The sequence below is a fragment of the Anabas testudineus genome, chromosome 24, assembly GCF_900324465.2.
Source record: "Anabas testudineus chromosome 24, fAnaTes1.2, whole genome shotgun sequence".
Taxonomy (NCBI): domain Eukaryota; kingdom Metazoa; phylum Chordata; class Actinopteri; order Anabantiformes; family Anabantidae; genus Anabas; species Anabas testudineus.
Window position 1 is genome coordinate 14,396,764 of NC_046632.1, and position 21,185 is coordinate 14,417,948.

The 21,185-nt window shown below is 38.7% G+C and overlaps 1 protein-coding gene across 5 annotated transcripts in view; it reads right to left on the reverse strand.

Moving 5' to 3' along the window:
- fam184a (family with sequence similarity 184 member A) overlaps positions 1–21,185 on the reverse strand; it is a 95,069-nt gene that overhangs the window by 16,876 nt on the left and 57,008 nt on the right. For all 5 annotated transcript variants that reach the window (XM_026340725.1, XM_026340722.1, XM_026340720.1 and 2 more), the window contains exons 11-17: positions 20,273–20,434; positions 19,662–19,783; positions 15,228–15,378; positions 12,525–12,737; positions 6,708–6,861; positions 5,248–5,375; positions 1,232–1,416 (exon numbers count right to left, since the gene is read on the reverse strand). In XM_026340725.1, the coding sequence (XP_026196510.1) occupies positions 1,232–1,416; positions 5,248–5,375; positions 6,708–6,861; positions 12,525–12,737; positions 15,228–15,378; positions 19,662–19,783; positions 20,273–20,434 (1,115 nt within the window). The remainder of the gene's footprint in view (positions 1–1,231; positions 1,417–5,247; positions 5,376–6,707; positions 6,862–12,524; positions 12,738–15,227; positions 15,379–19,661; positions 19,784–20,272; positions 20,435–21,185) is intronic.

Genomic DNA, 21,185 nt, shown 5'->3' on the forward strand with positions numbered 1-21,185 from the left:
CCTGTGTAAATCTAGTGTTAGATTGCCAGCAGGCATTTAGAAATGGCATTTGCAACAGCATTTGCTGCACAATCGCAGCACCATGCACCAGTGCCAGCACAGGGCAAACAGCTAACTGCATCTACGCCAACATCGTCTTGTATCTCAGTAAAACTTTCAGCGTAAAACAGTTAAAGATCTGTATAAATGTAAATCTATATTAGGAATTCTTAAAACTCATAAGCTGTTTCACTGATACCGATCTACTGCATAACTATGAATCAATACTAACAATCGAGAGGTGGAAACAGAGCATATGAAAGTCATCACCTGTACCTACTTTGTGCTAAAAATAGAGCAAAGAGAATGAAAAACGAGGAACACAAGAAGCACTACTCTGAATTCATGAGAAAAATATTCAGTAGTTTGGTTGCCAGGTTACAGTGTATTAAGATAAACTGCACTGTGAACACACGGGTGTGTGCTTCCTGGGCTTTGACTTTGGATGCATGCGTGTGAGAGATGCATGCAAAGTCCAAATGTGTGACCATGAATATTTCAGACAGAAACAGAATCTGAAACAGAAAAAGTCAGAGCAGAGATTTAAATGCAGACAGAAGAAACGAACAAGGCAGGTTTGGCAGCTTCTGGTTTTTAAAAGGCTGTGAAAAGAACGTGATTTCACTCGAATGCACCACACAGCCAGACTCATTTCAATCTGTGTTTTGTTTATAGTGCCTACGTGAGACAAACATAGTACACATTTCAGACAGACTGGACTTCTCAGGAGGAGAACAGTTTACTAAAAGCAAAGCTTTGTTCCATTTAGATCAAACTATCACACATCAGTACAGGATGAGAAGTGTGCAGATATCTCATTTGTCCATAATAGTCCTTTTCTTTTATGGTCATTATCACTTATCATCAACAGGTGTACCAAATGGTTGTTCTTCAGTTTTTCATTGGCTAGAGTCTCAAGAAAAGATACAAATCTATATTATTAACTGTTTGTAAGAAGCCTTGTGAGCTTTCCAGAGAGGCAAATGTGAAGTTGCCGCTGATAACAGGTGGCATGATAATCTGTTGATGGGCTGTGACCAAGTTTGCAGCACAAAAATCACCTGAAGTTCATTTATTTGCAGGCATTCGGAGACACATGCTTGTTGAAACCCAGGTTTTAATTTCATCATTTCATGTGTTGTATTGTGTGTGTCGCTTTCAGCTCTGTTCTCATCTGAACGCTGAGTCATACCTGATCTGCTGATTGGCTTCACTGCGGATCTTGAGCACCTCTTTGCCCTTGAGCTCCAGCTCTTTAGTCAGAGTGCTGATATTCTCGTTGAGTGTGTGGATCTGGCGGTCCAGCTGAGCGATGTGGTTCTTCCTCCTGGCTACCTCCTCCTGCAGCTCATTGATGCGACCCAACAACTCACGCTCCTAGAACGAGGTTTGAAAATAAAAAAAGACCTTATTTATCTTAGTGGTTACCAACCTGCTGCAGATCAGTTGGCATCAGCAGATTCTCATTCTGCTCGTGAATTAGCACAGTTCACCAAATCAGCGAATGACTCCATGTAAACAACCAACTATCAACATTACTCATGACAGCTTGCAGAGCTGCTCTTTTCTTCTGAGCTCCACAGTGACACAAGATCTGGCTTATATTAGTCGTGATTTGGAACCGAGAAAGTGAACAAATGATTTTCTCAACTGAGTGGGAGCAAACAACGCGTAGGTTCAGTCAAACACTCACATGAAGACGACATGCTGTCAGCCGACCTTTCCAATGAGTGTATTGTTGCGATGTCACTTAAATTACTCACAGCTTCTAAAACGTAACATGACAGTTTTAAGAAGTACAACTTTTAGTTTAGACCCACTCTGTTGTTCATGGTAATGTACCATTTCTAGATCTGCCAGCCCTGCTGAACTCATTTACATACTGAGGTCCTAACACAAAGATCACACATAATGACAGCAGGTGTGAATGGAAAGACATACCTGGTTCCAAATTACATTTTCATATCTGGTGCAAATTGGTTCTACAAGTCAGAGTACCTGATTTTGACCAGTCTTATAAAACTTCGTCTTTAAATCTGGCAGCTGTGTGCCCCTTTAAAGTCAGGGAAAAGGAAAATGTCATCTATTCAGTATCTACTAGCCCTGGTTTTCCTCATGAAATATTACAAAACTAATGGGTACATTAGTTTCGACTGAGAGGTTATTTTACTGAGAAGGAACCTTGAAATTAGTGGTTCCCACTGAATTAACAGTTTTTGATTCTCCTTAATTAATTTGACATCAAGTATTTTATACATCTCCATTTTTAAAAAAGAGGCAAATGTGGTTGACAGTTTAGAAAACACTGAAGTTGGACTTTTGTTGGACTTTCAACATGTAATAACGGCCAAGTCCAGCTGTAAAACTCACATTGTGATGACAGGCAGTGATCACTATGATAAAACACTAAGTGAAGCCAAAGATCTGATGACTGCTGGTAGAGAACCACTGAACTAGATTAAATATTGTCCAGTTAGTGTCCTCTAATGACTCCACACTCAGCAAAATTCTCATTCAACTTGCCATAATTGCAGATAATAGCCTCATATTTTCAAACTCCTGTTTCACATCTGTCTCAGTCGGAGTCCCTCTCAGCAGCTTATTTTAATGTAATTGTCAGATTTTTGCTGTCTATAAACCTGGTGGTGAGAGTGAGATTCATATTTATGGACTTATTTACTTATTTTACTTCCCAAAAGCAAAATAAAACTAGCCAACAAGAAAAGGCGGAAGCGGGAATGACTGTTTGAAGAGTACATACAGTATTATGTGACTTGGGATGTCCTAATTTCTGTTGGATAGATTGACAGTGGACAGTGGTGGATGGATGGTGTTGATTACAAACTGGCTCTCTGAGATTTATCTCTTTGTTTCCACCTCGTTGCTGTTGTTCTGTCACTTTTAGTTCCCCTGATCCATTTGCTCTTTCACTCCCTCTCGACTGCAAACATCTGAGCTAACGCAGGAAATAAGATCGTGAAAGTTTCCTCCATTTCCAATCTCTCGTCATTGAAAAATAAATTAGATATTCAAATATTTATCAGGTGAGGGCATTAGCTTTTTGAATCTTTGGAATAAATTAGGTTATGATTTCCTGATCTCCTGGAAATGGACTGGTATTTTAAAAAAACATGATGTGGATTTTAGTTCAGTGTCATCCTTCTACTTTGGTAGACAGCATTAAACAAACATGTATCTGAAAGGTCATGAAACAAAAAATATTTCTCTATTATCTATTCTTTATTCTTATTTACTTTACTTTTTACGTTTTCTCAATTAATTTATCAATAACAATCTTCACTTTTAAGAAGCTGGTATCAGCAGATGTTTGGCTATTAGATATTAACTTCTATTAATTGATTCTATTAATTGATTAATTGAGTAATAGACTCATCTTTTCATTAATATTTCATGATTTCTTATTTCATAAGAACAAAGGAAAACAAACAGAAGCAACGTAAGAGGTCAAAAGCTGAAATATTGAAATAATATAATAACAGTATAATGGAAATAGAACACAATATCTATTAGATGTCAAGAGTTACTAATGATGTGGTAATTGATTGGACAGCTCTGTTAGATTAAACACAGTAAGTATCTCCAGGGATACAGATGACAATGCACACACAAACACAGCACTGTGCTTCAGTCTCTTCCTTCCCGCCTGTTAAGTAATTGGAGATATAAAAACATTATTTAACGCAGCGTGACGGCTGTCTACTGCTGAGCTCTTCCACACCGATAACTCAAGTCAGAAACTTTCGGTTTGTGTGCCATTAGGGCTCCGACACAGTTAACAAGGAATTAACAGACGCACAAATTGTGGATGTCTCGCTGTCTGCAGATTCTATAGGCATCATCTGCAACGTTAAATGATTCAAAACAAAAAAACAAACAAACAAACAAACAACTTCTGGTCTCTTACTCTTATTTCATTCCCTTGCTGGGTAACTTCAAAACACAAAAGGCCTGAGACAAATAACTCTGCAGAAGAGGTAGAAGTGCACATACTTATAAACTAAAAGTACATGTACTTGCTTAAAAAGATACTCCACTACATGTAGAAATACCACAAGGAAGTTAGTGGTTAGTGACATCTCATCAGTTTGACAGCTAAAGATGAGAGGGTTTAATAGTGAGGTATGGGTGGTAATAAGGACAACCAGCTGTGTGTCTCTGTCAGAACATCTGCATTATAACGTGATGAGAGAGGAACCTGTGGTGTTTTGGGTAATTAGATAGATTCAAAGGGGAAAGGAAGGTACAGTAGCTTCTGAGTGGGGTGTCTGTGTGTGCCTGTAGCAGGCGTTATCTGAGGCCTGCTGGTTTCTCCTATCTAATATTATCTCCATCCCTATTTAATTTACAACACAGAGGGGAATCAGTGGTTACCACTAGGATGAAGGTACAGGGTGCTGCGTCCGCAGACCTATACTACTGTCCAGTAAAGCTGTGTTAGACAAATCGCTGTGATGTGCTGTTTGTTCTCGCTGTTAGTGTTGTTGTAGAGATTTATGCTGTTTGTCATTAAATTTAATGTCTTTAAATGTTGTATTTGTCTGACAACTGCCACACACAGCCTCTAAACAGATTTAGAGTATGTGTGTTATTCTATCAAAACACCAACGTATCAAATAATGTAGAGGCAAATCAGATTTATTCTTGATCAGCTCAGTCTGTGGAACAGTGAAATGTGCTGCTAGAATGCAAAATATTTCTCTTTGTCTGACAAACTGTGAAAAAGACAAACTCTTAACATTAAGAAGCTGGAATCAGCGAAACCTTGGCAAATATGTTTACGGTTCATCCATTATCAAAGCGGTCATACTGTTCTGTCAGCTCACAGATTCACTTCTAACGATTTCACTCACATTGGAGACTAATTCAAAATATCAGGTGTAAGAAGTTCAACCAAAAAATTCTGTTGTTGGAAGAACCTTTCTAAATTCAATATAACTGAATTCTGAGTAAAAAGAAGTCTCTTTCTGTGTTTCTCACTACAATAACTTCCCTTGAGACTGTGCATAAATGTGTTTAATGGTGTGAAAGAGACACCCTAGGGTGTCAACTCAACGTGGACTCACACACTTTTCACTCTGGCCATGAAAGACAGAATAAGATGCTTGATGCAGAAGGATTCACATTTGACTAGAAACACATTAGTTTATTCGTTCAGTGATGAAAGACTGAATCTTCATCACGTCCTACCTGTTTTCGGTTGTTGTCCAGGGTTTTCTCCAGCTCCGCTTTGGCAGCAGCTGACTCCTGTTGGTGGGTTTGTCTCAGGTGTTCGATGGCTGATGCGTGAATGTGGTTCAGCTCTGATCGCAGAGAGGCTGTGGGGGTAAAAAAGTAATAGAACAAAAGGACGTAAGAGGTCGTAACTCATAAAAGAATAAAGGTAAATGTACCTCCCCTCCACCAATATGGTCAGATCCTATTCATATACACACACATTCACTCACGTGGAGATGATGAAGGAAAATATAAGAGTGGGAGTGAGATGAAGAGAAAAAGAGGTAATAAAAAATGTCAGGATGTGGGACGTGAGAGATAGATGGAAGCAGCTCTCCAGTGTCAGAGCGATGCCATGAAGGTTAATGGAGGATCATTTATCAAGCACAGTACTGGTGTGTTAGCCATAAAACCAGAGTGAGAATGAAACTTACCAGCTATTTTCTAGATATTTTAAGCCATCTTAGACTTTAGATATGTGCCTGAGTCCTCATTTGACTTAACAAACACTTCGTAAAATAGATATTAACTGTTGTTTCTGCGCTGAACTAGATAATAAAACACTGCACCCTTTAGCAGCAGTTAAGCAGCGAGAGCAGTAATACGGCAATCTGTGGGGCAAAGATGAGGAATAATTTCTGTGTAAAACCAGGAAAATCAAAGAACATCGATGTGTCTTGTATTTCAAGCTGTGCTAAAGAGGCCAGTGTTGAAAAGACAATAATATAAAGATATGATACCAATTAATCATAGAAAGAACTGTTAATCCCCTGTTATTACAGATGGTCACGACTATCATTTTGGCCTTGCTGAAATATTTCATTCCAGTTTTCTATATTCTGATTTAAAAGCATGCTTTTCAAGAGATTTGTTAGAAGTTTTACATTTTTCCTCTAATTTGTCCTCTAAACACTGTATTTTGTCTAACTTTTTAAAAAGATTTAATAACTTTATGATTATGATTATTATTATGAATCCTCACATGACATCAAAACTCCTCAGTTGATGCTGTTATTTCTCATTATTCTACAGGATCTAGTATCAAATGGGGCTTTAACAATTCAACAAATCAAAGCTCTGAACTGTCTGCAATGACTCCAAAAGAATGATCGCTGTAGACGCTTCTAGACAAAAGAGGTTCCAACAGTGAAATAATGACTTCACAAGAGAGTGTTGGTGAGTTTAATGAATGTGGATGATGTCTATTGTTCTAACATTTAATTTTTTTTAGAAGTACTACTGCATATTCAATAAAAATTCCTTGTTGCTCTTTATTTTTTCAGTATTTCCTTCTATAGGGAGTTCAGCAGTCATGGTACAATCAGAGCAGACTGTGACCAAAAATCCCAAATCAGTGGGAAATGTGCCAAAAGGTCATGGGAGGGTGAATCATCATGCATGTACGTGCACACTGACACACAGTAGGACCTCACCGAGCATGGCTTTGCCCTCATCCTCTAGTTCAAAGCGGAGTGTTTGCAGCTCTTGTTCCGACTGCTGTTTGAGCGTCTCGATGCTCTGGCGGTGAGCCTCTCTGAGAGACTGCAGCTCTGCATGGTGATGATGGCGGAGACGCTCCTCCAACTCCTAATGGGGAGATGAGAGGGGAGTAAAAGGGAAGGTGGGATATAGCAGAATACAGGGGGAGGGGGAAAAAAGGATGAAAGAAAGGAAAAAGAGAGGGAAGGAAAATATAAAGAAAAAAATGTGTTTATGAAGAAGAGATGAAGAAAATGGGAAACATAAGACGGGAGGAGATGGAGTGAGTAAGATAAGAGAAAAGAGATTTAGAATGGAAATAGAAAAGAAATAAGGAAGTCAGTTTCTCCCACCATCTAGAAGGATATAACTGACCCAGAGCCTTACACGGACAAGAAGGCACTGAAGAAATTACTATAATTTAATGCTTTTAAATAGGTCACATCGTGTTCAAAATACATTGTAAAACACAAAACTCAGCCTGAATATGGTGAAGATCAATTCACAAATCGGTAAAATGCTCATTTGTGACAACAGATTTTTGTCATTGATTTCCTAATAATTCATAATAATAGTTTTGTTAATTAATTAAGTGATTAATTTAATTGTGTGCAGTTAGATTTAGCTTTATTGATGCTAGTATTGGCTTCACAACAAGAATTTACAAACCTACAACGTATCAGAATATTAGCAAAGGACACTGACAAGCACTAATATACACAGTATTAGCATCAGGCATTAACACAGCTGACTGGAGGGCTGCCATTTCACTCCCACACACACACACACACACACACACACACAGATCACAGTCTTACTAACATTACAGCGCTGGCAGCTGGGCATTTACTTTGGCAGAAAAAGCTGTTGTTGATGTATGCTGATCCACGTTTCATGTTTGCGTGTTTGTGTGTGTGTGTTTGGGCGAGTAGTGGTGGGTTTACAGGATATATCACTTTAGTTTTTGGAATCCTGTCAACTTCATCAATGATTCAACCAGTATCACTTGTGTCAAGTGTCTATTAAACTTATCAATATGACAAACTTAGCTGTCAACTGGCACAGAACTCTTGAATAAAATGTCATCTGACAACCAGCAGCCACAGCTCTTTTTAACTATTTGACTACTGATGTAATGTTTTATTTTGAGATATACCGGTACTACCTACAGGGATTCAGTTCTACTCTCTGATGTTGGATTGGTTTACCTTAAAACAAATCAAATAATGCATGAGCGCATGGAGATTTAAGTCTGCTATTATTTATTCTGGACACTTTTGGTTTGATCTGCATATTTGTATTGAAGCCTACACACCTATCATGTTTCTGTCTTTGACTACCTACAGTACATGAAGTAGGTGCTGTTGCAGTCAATTACCTTCACACAGGTACAGACTGATTTATATAATGTTTAATATCAATGGGGAAAACGCAGCTGCTATTTCTAGCAGCAGTCTAAGAATATTTGATAAAGTTCAGATCTCATTTACATTATTCCAAAACAAATGGTCCAACGAGCACAAAAAATTATCTACTTTTTCAGATGCCTTTCTGAAAATTATAACTATAACCTATCAACAAAATGATATTCACAGGAGGTTGACGGCAACATCTGTGGCATTTTAATTCTCCAATATATAATGCCCTCGGGAAATGATTCATAGAACAGAGAGAGCCCTGAATATTCAAATGAACCTCACTGTGAGTTGGCGGACAGCAGTCTCCGTGTGTTCTCAGTGTTCGACACGGCACACATGCTGTTTTTATGGTAACACTTCAAAAGTCCCAAATGCAAGAGTGTTACAGTTCATTAGTGTACAGACATTAATGCTGCAGTTCAGTGTCTAGTTGGGTTTCCACTAAATATGATTATACCATGTACCAGGAATCGTAACAAGTCTCTCCACTGATGCCGTTTGTTGTGTTCATTTTTATCTTGTGTGTCTGCTAGTCTCTCTCTCATTTCAGAGTCAGACATTTCCTACCTGCTCTGCATTCAGCACCATCTGACCTCCACATCCACCTGTGTACCTGCTCCCAAACTCAGCTGTGTGTGTGTGTACTGTCCTTAGCTTAATGTCATCACCAGATAATTTATTTTAAATTCAGCTTTTGTTTTCCAGCCTTATTTTGAACCACAACCACAGTGAATCTGTATGTAAATCTAAGTACCTTTGCACATATGATCTATTATTTATTTGAATTCATGAGCAGTTATTTTGTGTTGCATGTGCCCCGTTTTAGAATTAGCGTGTTTGACATTTAAGCATTTGGCAAATTACCGCACATTTTGTAGGTGTTCGTCCTAATTATGATGCAAGTAATATGACAATTAAAGAATAATTATATTTAAATAAGCAGCTCTGTGAGGCTGTGATTCGGAATAGTGATGATGGTGGCAAATGTCATCATCAGCATGTTCGCAATGACAGAGCCAGCATATTGATGTTTGCCAGGTAATGTTTACCATGTTCACCATCTTTATTTACTGCGTTAGCATGCTAACACTGCTGATGATAACACTTTGAACTGAAGAGATCAATACATTTGTAAAGAATTTCCCCAAAGGGACTAATAATAAAGTATCTATTATTATTGTTTTTATTATTATTATTATTATTATTATTATTATTATTATTAATCCTGTTATTATTAGAACAAGAAATTTCAGTAAAAGAATTAGTATAAAAAAAAGTGATTTGTTATCTGTTCATGGAACAAACTTAAGTAAAACTTTCACTGGATTTAAGTACATAAAAATTGGTCTAACATGTCTTTGTATTTACAGATGTAAAATTGTTCAGTGAAATCTTCTGTGTGCTTTGAATATATAATTGTTTTTATATATTTTTTATGTAAGTTATGAAGTGGAATATAATAAATATAAGGGGGTAATTTTCTTAAGTGATTACAGAGTGGGGAGCTTTATAAATAGGCTTTGGCTTCAGTCTACTATCTATTAGTCTTATATGACTATATGAGTCATTTATTATATTAAACATCACGTTAGAGCACCGATTGTAAACTGTCCAAAGACGATGAATAAATAAATAAATAAATAAATAAATAAATAAATAAATAAATAAGACAGTTGGATTCATCCCCTGGGGACCTTGACTGTCTGACAGCCCACCCAATAGCTATAATACCTAGGTCCAAGCAACGAGCAAAGCTAAAAATGCTAATGGCTAACTTTAACCTTTGTATTTTAAATGTTCAAAGCTGAAACGTGTCATCAGTCACTGAGCAGGTAAAAGTAAATGTGTGTTCACACTCTTGTGGGAGGTTTTTTCATCATATGAGAAAGTGAGTTTTAAAAGCCACTAATCTCTTTTAGTCATTGCTATTGATTATTGGTCTTTTTTTAGTGTGGGTCAGTAAAAACTATACCTTTTATTCCTTTAATTAAAGGGAACACATGAATTACTCCTAATCACAGTGAATCCTATAATTACACATTGACTGTAATGTTCCTACTTTCACCTCCTCCTCTCTTTTCTGTGTGTGTTGAGGCCGCGGTGTTCAATCTTCATTCCATTACCGGACGTCAATATTTGTTACTTAGCTCGTAGGTGAATCTATTTAACTAAGTAAAAGGGGGTGATACTGATAAACAAGAGTGAGGGATAAACACACAAAGGCATGAGCTCAGACTGTGGCCCTGAGATCCTCTGGCAGGCGGATCCAGCTGCTTCAGTGCAGGTCTTAATCCTGACCCCAAGGACAACTTAAAGCTGCGAGTTGGAGAACGAAGGCAATCTAAATAAAGGAGGCAGCTTAAAAGTGTGCCCAATACACAAAACAGTCAGGTACTAAGTGTGAAGTGATGTAAAGCCCAAAAGCAGAATCTTAATGCTTAAACTAACCTGCAGCCAACACAGGGACTTGAAAACAGGTGTAATCTGTTCTCTTCTCCCGGCCTTAGTTAGCACTCAAGCTGCTGCATTATGATGCTCAGTTTACTCAAAGCTTTCTTGAGTAGGACAGAACAGGCAGCATCATGCTAGTTGAGATAAAGGTGTGTACTGTGTGAGAACTGATTCTAGAGAAGATAAAGGGCAATTCAGTGCTTAATTTAACTAGGTTTTAAAGTTCACATGAGGAAAAAGAAAAACAGCTAAGTTAAGGCTTGATGTGAAGTTACTTTAAATATGTGTCACACAGGTTAGTTCACAGTCCCTCCCTCCATCTTACGTTTCTACCAATGTCCATTCAGTGTTTGTGTGAGGCATTCAGGGACAGTCTAGAATGAAGGTCAGTTGCATTGAGCCAAAAGGTGTACATCAGTCACACCCTCTTCCCACCCCGCCAACAAAAAAAACATCTCACAGATATTTTTCTAGGGTGGAGTGTGAGAAAAATGTATGCAAATTAGTTTATATTTTGTGGATGTGAACTCAGTGCAAAGTTCAAGATTGTGAACTATGAATGTGAAGCAAAACACACTTTGTAAGATATATACATATAAAACACACACCTGTAAAGGTAAAACACTTCTTTAAAAAAACAGCATAAGAAATAAGATTCTGTAAGTAGGAAAAAGATGATAAATCAATAGGCTGTCAATTCCTCTTTGCATACTCGTTGCTTCTATTTGCAGCTTTCTGTAGCAGCAACTCGGGAAGCTAATTTAGGTTGTGTGCATGTGTGTGTAGCAGGGATTTGCTACAACTTTATTACTCCCTGGATATAACTGTCTGTGAAGTGTGAGCAGATAACACCACACAATCTGAATGTACCTCCATCCACCCAAGCATGCATAAAGCACACATACACAAATCATCCCTCTAATGCCTCCACTCTGGATAATTGAGTTTTCTCTCCCTGCACTGCTGGCAGAAATATAAACACCCTGCCACAAAAAGCCCTCAGTAAAGCTTCTACCATTTTATTTCCCTGTGTATGAACTAAGACTGTAACAGGAGAGAGAATGAGCTCAATGAGTGACAAAAAAGGTACAGTAGTCCATTTTGTATCTGTATTGACTGAATCTGCATTAGCTACTGTGAACCAGAGGAGAAACAAATGGAGGAGGCGATGGAGGTAGCAGGGAGGAGCTTTGTTTTCAGTTTTGTTTACAGGAAAATAATGAAGAATGCAGATTTCATAAGAGCTGTATGACTCAGAGCCGATAATCTTTCTCTGCACACGCTCGTCCTCATACATTCGTACTCGAGCGTTTGCCAAAAACACATCATAAGGATGCTGTTTCCTGACCTCCGTTCTGTCTAAGGTATTAATACAATTACAGCATCCTGGACGAAAAAGGATTTGTGATGTGGATTTGTGATGTATAGCTGATCCAAATAGACCTTGACTGTGAAATTGAAGGATTAGCTTTGAAGAACATTTTCTTGGCACCTTGTGGAGTGTGTATGTTGTGCTTGTGCATTCATATTTTGACATGATAAAGAGGAAACACAGACCTGTCAGTATAGCTGCTTGATATAGAAGCTGTCAGTGAAAGTGAGTAATGATGGTTATGACTCACTGCTAGTCTAACCTTGACTCTGACAACTCTCTATAGGATTAAAATGTCATGGAGGACTTCTCCTGAGGAGCTTCTCTAACCGGAAGAAAGCTTATAGTTCATAAGTTCATTGAAAATCTATATATAAATATGTTATTTGCATATAATTACAGAATATGTGGGGTACACCATGGATAGGTCACCAGTCAGTTAGATCAATGGAGGCACTAGAGCACGTTGGACACACTGTACTGCTTATGAATGTAAGTGTGTGTGTTTGTGCATGGTCACTACCACCGACCTTCAGGTCTCTTTGCCTGGCATGCTCCAGGTCCTGTATGGCACAGCAGTGGACCTCCTGCAGACGCTGCTGTCGCCTCTGGTGCTCTGTCTGCAGCTCATCCAGCTGCATCCTCAGGTGTTCTCGCTCCTGACTAAACTGGTGCTGCAGCTGCTGCAGCGAAGACTGCGACTGGGATAACTGCATCTCAAGACTCTGCTTCAACAATGAGATCTAGAAGGAGATCAACAAAACAATACTGTAGATAAATTAATAAAAAAAAATATATAAAAATATACAAATAGATCTCTATTAAAGGGCTTTTTATTTTACATAAAGTTCAGTTCACCACAGTGCATAATACAGAATAGAGGAATACATTCATCGTTTGGATTTAGTATAATGTCCTACTGAACCAAAAGCTAAAACAGGTAATGAAAAGATAAAAAAAAAACCTGGTTACAGAAACACTTGTTGGCAGGATGCAAAGTTCCTCTTGCCTGCGGATGATAACCTTGTCTGCTTTACCAAGTGTTAAAGTCCCTGGACTAAACTGACAGGGAGCAAGGTGAAATGAAATTTTAAGTGTGCGTACAGGTGAAACCAGCTGATATTCAATGATAATTTACTAATATTTTTAGACATCATTAGAGTAAGAGCTGATAATTTTCTGCAGCAGCTTGTAAAACTCAGCGAACCAAAAAGAGCCTCTACTAGCAGCTGTATTGTTACTGAAAGTGTTAATCAAACTGAGAAGCTGACAGTGCTTTTACACATCAATACTAATAAAGAATGACCATTAGCTTCCTAGTCAGACTGTATTCATTGGTTTTAGCTTTTGACTGGGAGTGCAGCTCAACACGTATCCATAAAGGCTCACAAGTGCAACAACACTCTCTGGTGAAAGGAGAGACTCAAACAAACAGCCATAACTTTGCAGGTAAACGTCCTCCAGAGAGCTCTTGTTCACTTTATGGGAACAATTAATGAGTGGAGCTGGCTGGCTCTGGGATGCCTTCAACCTGAATTAAAGGTTTTTGCCCACTCGGGGAAACTACAACAAGCTGTAAACACAACACTGACAGATTTTTACTTTACTTAGGTAACTAAGTTAGATTACAGCATATGTGTGAAATGGTAAATGCCCTATTACCCAGCAGACATGCAGCAACATTAAGTTTGCATCAATATGGTACATGTCCAATTTGCACTCTCTCTCATTTTAGCTCTGCTGTGGTTTGGTTTAGTTCAGCTTAGCTCCTCAGGGAAATATCCAGCTATTTATCTGTGAAATGCTCCCCAGTGTTCATCAGCTAGTCTCTAAGTTGTTCTGTCTGCTGTTTGGTGCTGGTTAGATATGTACAGGGAGTTTATCTGAGTGTCTTTGTTGGAAACCGCTGACTGCGGCTGCTGGAAACGAGTTTAATGAAAGTGCTCAGAGAGAACAAAATAATTAAACTGCAAAACTTAAAACCCAAAACAATGAGCTGAAATACGAAAACACCCGCACTAGCTGAAAGTGAGTAGATTCATCACTTTGCCCTTTTCACACTACACGGTTTTCACACAGTTAAAAACAGCTTTAATTATTCTTAATTATAAGTGCATCATCACATTTGCACACATAGTTTTGGGTATACTTTAAAATCACCCTCATACTTGCATAAAGTGAGATTATTTACAATGCAGATACACACATTTGTACATTTACTGTCTGAAAACATGCTGCAAATGTTAAATCATATGATTTAAAAGTCATATCTGCCAACACATCAAGATATCACTACAGCACTGACAGCTGTTAAAATTCAGCCTGCTAGAAAACTGTCTGTCCCATCATCTGATTTCCAAACAGCTTCTTCTCTGTCAGTGCATATTTATCAAGCGGTTGACCACTGCTCTGATTTGACATTAGAGTAAATAAATATGGTTCAGCTGATTGTGAGGCGTGAAGCAGACGCATTAATCACCGCATGGGAGGTGATGGACCCTAATACAGCGTGGGCATGACGACGACCAGCAGCTGAATGCACACAGCATTCAATAATAAGCATTAATAGAGCTATTGACACTGTCTGTCTGCCTGCATGATGATCATAGGAGAGATAAGTCACACTGCATTAATATTAACAGGCAGCGAGCGCTGGTGTGTTGACCACAGCATTGTAAAATGAATGTGTGATGGAGTTTGTGCACCGGTGAAGACGCCACAGTCAGGAAGTCTTACAGGAGCAACATGAGCTTTGAAAAGAGTCAATTGCTCTTATTACCTTTCTCATCCTCTCTTTTGTTCCCTAGTGATTTTTTTACTACTTGTACTTGTTCAATAACTACATCCATTTGACTAAAACGTGCAGGTATCTGAGAGATCTTCAGCCCAAGTTAAGAATTAAAAGGAACAGTTTTAACAGCTAAATGCTAACAGCTAAATGAGGGCACCACGAGCATCAAGGACATTCAAGCCTCTTTTTTTGTTCAATGTGCACGTTATAGTTTGCATTTCTTTAACTTTTTTATGACAAAACAAGAAAAAACTAGACTAGAAAACTAGAAAAGAAAAGAGATCATACGCCGTGTAAATATTTACAGCTTCTGAACTGCTGAACACCTGATCCAGGTAATCAGCAGTGGGTAGAGCAGGGATAGTTGGAAAACAAGCAGTGCCGTGACACTCGAGGACTGGGGTTGGCCACCCCCTGATGTAAACAGATCTACTAGTCATACCTGTTCCAGCAGGTCCTCCACTTTCCTCTGCCAGCTCTCCCTGGCATTGCTCAGTTCCTGCTCCTTGCTTTGTGCCAGCTGAGTCAGTGCTGAGGCCTTGTCCTCCTCGTGATCCTCTCTCAGCTCCTCACGCAGCTTCTTACACTCCTGCCTATAACACACACACAACAACACACACACACATTTGTATTTATGTATCAGACATGTGGCCAATTTCGTTATCCAATGTGACAACACTAGTTTTAGCTCATGTCATGGACACCGGGCTTTGCAAAAAAGCCGGAAGGTCATTGACTTTACACCCTAACCCATCTGTACGTCCTTCCGTTCAATACAAACAAACCGACCTTTGCTGCAAGGGTTAAAGTGCTTCAGCGATCTCAACATTCACTTTACAGGAACAATAAATAACCCTTTCTTAGACATCAATGCTGCATCTACTGAGTGACCATCACTCTTCTACACTGCTGCTAACAGCTCGTTGCGTCGCTCTGTGTGACTGGGAAAGTGTGTGTGTGTGTGTGTTGGCAGCGTAATAGCTGTGTGGGAGTTGAAATGGCAGCTGTTAAATGAAGTATTGAGGCAAACACATTTTTTTTGTCACTTTGAAAGCCAGAAAGTGTCAGACTGAGGGCGGGCTCGCTCACACACACACACACACACACACACACACACACACACAGAAAATACACAAACATATAGCAGCGCAGTCACACACCAGTCACGTTCATCATGCAGCACAATTGACACGTGTCATAATTCATGTACTCGTTCAGTATAAAGCACCGTCATCAATGCACACATGAGCTCTCTCTCTCTCTCTCTCTCACACACACACACACACACACACACACACACACACACACACACACACACACACACACACACACACACACACACACACACACACACACACACACACACACACACACACATATACACACAGGCCTTGGGCTTCAAAGAGCTCTTCCTAACAAGAGTTGTTCTATAGCATCTACTGGGCAGGAAGGGAGATGAGGGTAGATGGAGAGAGGTAACAGAACAATGAGATGAAGAAATGACGGGATGGAAATGTTGTGGGGAAGGCGGAAGAAGTATACAGATAAAATGTTAATGGATAATTAGCTGGATTCTAGTGCCTGTGCGATGAGATGTAACACACACGCCCATTTAAAGTGTGTATTAATTTGTATGGGAATGTGTATGGGCTCACAATAAATAATCTGTCCTCCTTATTTTAATTCAGTTTTAGAATGAGCAGCAGTGGTCACATAAAATACCAAGACCAGGATATGATGAGCTTCAGCAATGTGATCAAAAAAAGCTTTTCCAAAACACACAGGTGGGTGGTAATACAGGTAAAAATAAAATCATGTGCAGCCATGTTTGGACCTCTGTGAGGTTTTTTCCTAAAAGCAGTTTATGTAACTGTCTAATGTTTAGTGGGGATGATGCTTAGTGTGTAAACATGCTCATATTTGCAAATGTGCACTAAACACAAAGTTCAGTTTTGCAGGGATTTAGTCAAAACATTAGCAAATTAAAATTTTGATATGATGTTGAATCGTGAGTCCATATCAATCCCTAAATAAAATAAACTAATAGGATAATAAGGATAATAAGTGTCGTAAAGCTTTAGCTTCTGGTGACCATAAATGTCTGCAGAAGATTCAATGGTACTACAAGTTTTACTCTTATTACACTTACAGAACCATCAAATACAAAATGACTGAATTAAAATGCATAAGACTGAAGTCTGTGACGTGTTCTATGCTATAGGATCTGTATGAGTAGGACCAACTTGTGCCTTAGTCTCCCGATCCGCTGGACCTCCTCTCTTCACTTAGTAATCCGGAGAGCTCTTTTCCTGATTACGCTATCACAGGGAAAATTGCCTGTTTCCACTGTGAAACAAGGATCAAAGCTAGCCGCCTTAATTCAGATGGTTCACTAACCACAGTGTACTCACCCCAACCACCGAATGAGAAGATGTTCTCCAGAGAATTAAGAGCTCTACGCGGAATGACAAAGGAAGGTGAATGAAGAGGAGACGGAGTGGGAAGAGTGATGGACAGAGTCTGAGCATGCTGGTTTATGTTTCTTATTGTTTGTTATTCCTACAATATATGGACATCAACTTTTAATGTGCACTGTTATTATGACTCTCAGATTTGTTACATATTTAACTGCATTAGCTACACTCAGTTTGTCAGGACGACAGACAGAAAATTAATGCAGACATTCCCTAATAGGTTTCTGAAGCAGCCATTTTTCCTCATTAATGTCTCACAATCACTACAACTGCTGCATGTAATAGCGTTTCCTTTTTTATGTTTGGTGTTTGTCACTTAAAATGCTTCTCAACTGTTAAATTCTTGGAGGCCTTGCTCCTGTCTGGAAGCCCCATTTTTTTATTCCAAATGTTAAGTATACTGTATAGCAGGTGTAATCAGGCCAAATTACATGATTAGTGAAGCAGGAAGTTTTCACTGATACTTTGTAGTTAAAGTAAAACTGTCTGGGAGGCTGCTGACAGATTTAGGTTGGGATGATTCCTGAGATAAGAGGGGAAGGATGCTCGAGGTTTGAAAAACACTTCCTGGTATTTTAACACCACTCTTTCATTATTTGATTTAAGACTTGACACTTATTGGCCCTCTATTTCTGTTGTGTCTTTTGAAACTTGGAAACTGTAATAAGCTTACAAAGGATCATCAGGCCAACATAATCTCTTTATATAGAGAGTTTTCCAATCTCATGGGGAGGTTTATATGTCAGACTGAAGGACAGATCTGAGCTTCTGTTATCATATCAAACCTCATGTCTAGCCTCTAAAATTAGAGCTTAAACCAAACATTTCTGTGAATGTAAGCAGGTGAACAGGTTAATTAAAACGACCAAATCTGAAGGTGCATTTGATTTTTTCACACAGTGGCAAGAAAAAGTATGTGAACCTTTTGGAACTTGGTGGTTTTATTCATTAATTTTTCATAAATGTGATCTGATCTTAATCTTAGTCATGAGTATTAACAAATTTAATGTGCCTAAAATAATAACGCCCAAAACAAATCTGATCTCTCACCTCTTTACTAAAAACAACCATAAAAACTTCAGTGTGAGTAGAAAAAGAGTGTGAACTCTTTAAATAATGACCTCAAGCCTCGCCAAAAGGAGCTTTCAGAGGATCTACGATCAAGAATAGTTGGTAACGTCAGCTGAAACTCTGTAGAATTGATGATGCAACAGGACAATGACCCAAAACCAGTAATTAAATGTGTTATTACTTTAGGCACATTATATTAGTTAATATTCTTGACTTAGATTAAGATCAGATCACATTTTATGACAAATTAATGCAGGAAACCATTACATTTCCAAAGGTTCACATACTTTTTTGTCTGCTACTGTATTGGTGTCATGAGATGCTCCACAGGCAGTGGCCACAGCCAAACAGCTCCAGTAGAATAGGAAACCAAATGGAGCAATAAAAGCAGAAAAAGCAGAGACATAAAGAATATTGCAGTGTTGCACAAAGACCCGTAGGCTAAGGCAGTGAGGGAAAGGCTAAAATATTCAACAATATCAAGTGTGACCTTTACAAAAAGCTGGGGAATTAGTCGATTAAACAATTCAACTGCAGGCTGAATAGTGAGCGGGTGCTAAAGGAGGAACAAACAAATCAGGGAAGTAGGAACAGAATATGACAAAATAAAGCAGGATGTCAATGGCAAAAACACAAAAATGATAATATACATATATATAGTACACTTAACTGGCAGTTTCTTAGATAGACTATGATAAAAATAACCCAGTCCTGCAATATGAAGGCTACAATATTTAGTTTTTGTTTAGGTGTTGATTAAACTGTATGATACATTTGGAGATTGTAGTTTGTGATGCTGCTAAATTGTGAATAATTAAACCTCTGTGTCTAATTTCTCTCATTAACCCAATGAATCAATTTTAAAAATCAACCAGCAAAGGTTTCAAAACAGATCAAACCTCGGGAGGAGAAACTCTAATAGAGTCATTTGGTGGCTGCAGACTTTACTGTGTGAAAAGTACATCAGTTCACACCTCTAAACAGTCAATTTTATTCCTGGAGCTTTTGGACTATAACACTTCAAAGGTCTGTGGACGTTTAGAGAGACTTTGAGCTGGTGGCTTTAACACTGGATTGAGCTGAAGAGTTGCACAGTCCTCCGAGGATAATGCTCTGTCATGGTCAATACTGAGAGCTGAATGACCCGTGTGTGTGCGCGTTCTCGCAAGTGTAGAAAATAAAAGTAGGTAAATAAAAAAACTTCAATTTCCCATCTTAACATCATGTGTTTGTTCAAAAGAGACAAGATACAGACAGTGGGTGTTACTCTCTTCGCCTCTTTCAAATAGTCTTATGCACACACACACACACACACACACACACAAACTGACCTGAGTGTTTCGGTCCATTTAAGTTCCAGCTCCAGAGCCATCTTGTCCATTTTAAGTTTCTCTTCTTCTTTGGTGCTGATGAGTTTGGCTTCATGCTGACGCTTTTGGGTCTCCAACTCTCCCTGAGAGAGAGAAAAATTTGATTCAGTGCAAGGTCTTAGTTTGCCATTCCAGTCTAAATGCTGCCTCTGAGGTTTTTCTGCACAGGCACAAATGTTCTAGTGTGAAAAACTGTTCAGGCCTTTTGGAGTGACATTGCTATTAACCAGCTATTGGCAGCGTCAATTCACTAAGAGTGGAGAATTGAACGCCCTGAAAGAAATCTATTCTGGTTTCAGCTATAGGACTAATGGAGAATTGAAAGACAGAAATAATTGTTTATATTTGATAATTACTTAGTTGTGTTGCCATTTATCAAACATAAAGGTTCCATCAACTCAAATATAAGAACGAGCAATCATCAGTGTAAATACAATTTTTAATTATTTGAGTTGCGATTAGTTTTTAATATTTATAAAAGGTCAGGTAACACAGAGAGGCCAACGAATGCATCGTGTAAACAAGGGTTTCTCTTACAGAATAAAACGAATGTGTGTTGGTGAGTGTCTGACCTGCAGTGCAGTCAGCAGGTTGCTGGTCTCTCTCAGCCGGGCCCTGGTGGCGTCCAGCTCCTCCAACAGCTTCTCCTGTGCCTCCTTCAGTGTGGAGATCTGTCCCTCAGCCGTCCCGATGTTCTGCTCCCCCTGTCGCACCTCCTCCTGGAGCCGAGACACCTGAGGGGAGGACAGACAGACAAACGGAGAGACAGACAGTGAGAAAGTTACAGATAGAATCAACTACATCCACAACGTCAACTCTGTTGCACTTGAGGCTGTATCAGTGTGGCAGCAACTTTAAAACTACATCAGCATTTTATGCTCAGTGAGGTGGAATTTCCATCAAAAATGCATTCAATAACCATTTCTATTTCAGATTTTTAAATGAGCCAAGTCCATATACTTTTTGCAAACGTGGCAGCACAGTTTGAAATACATTAGATATTCTTATGACTTGATGTTAAAAGTAAGGTTCAACTGAGAACATATCTGCATGGAGCAACAACAGGCACATTGTTTCAGTTTGATCATACACAGAAAAACCTTGTTTTCAGTGACATGAGTCTCTTTGTTTTTCTAAGCATTTGTGTTGATTCCAATAGAAAAAACTACATTACTATTAAAATAATGAGCAGCCATGGAGTGCATTTTGCAAAGCTGCACCAGAAAGATGACAAACACATTAAAAAAAGAGTGGGATTTAACTTGGTGTCTTCTAAAGCAATTGTAAAACAGGTTTCTTAGTCTCTCTTCAGGTAACCTGGGTCAAGTCTCTCTTGGGGTAAAATGTGAATAATTACATAATTAGAAAGCTATAAGCCGACATTTAGCATTTATACATTACATTTTCATCTAATTAATGTTTCCGTTTCATTGTGTTCCTTTAAGAGCGATGGGAGTTGCAGATCCAAGTGATACACTAATTTTT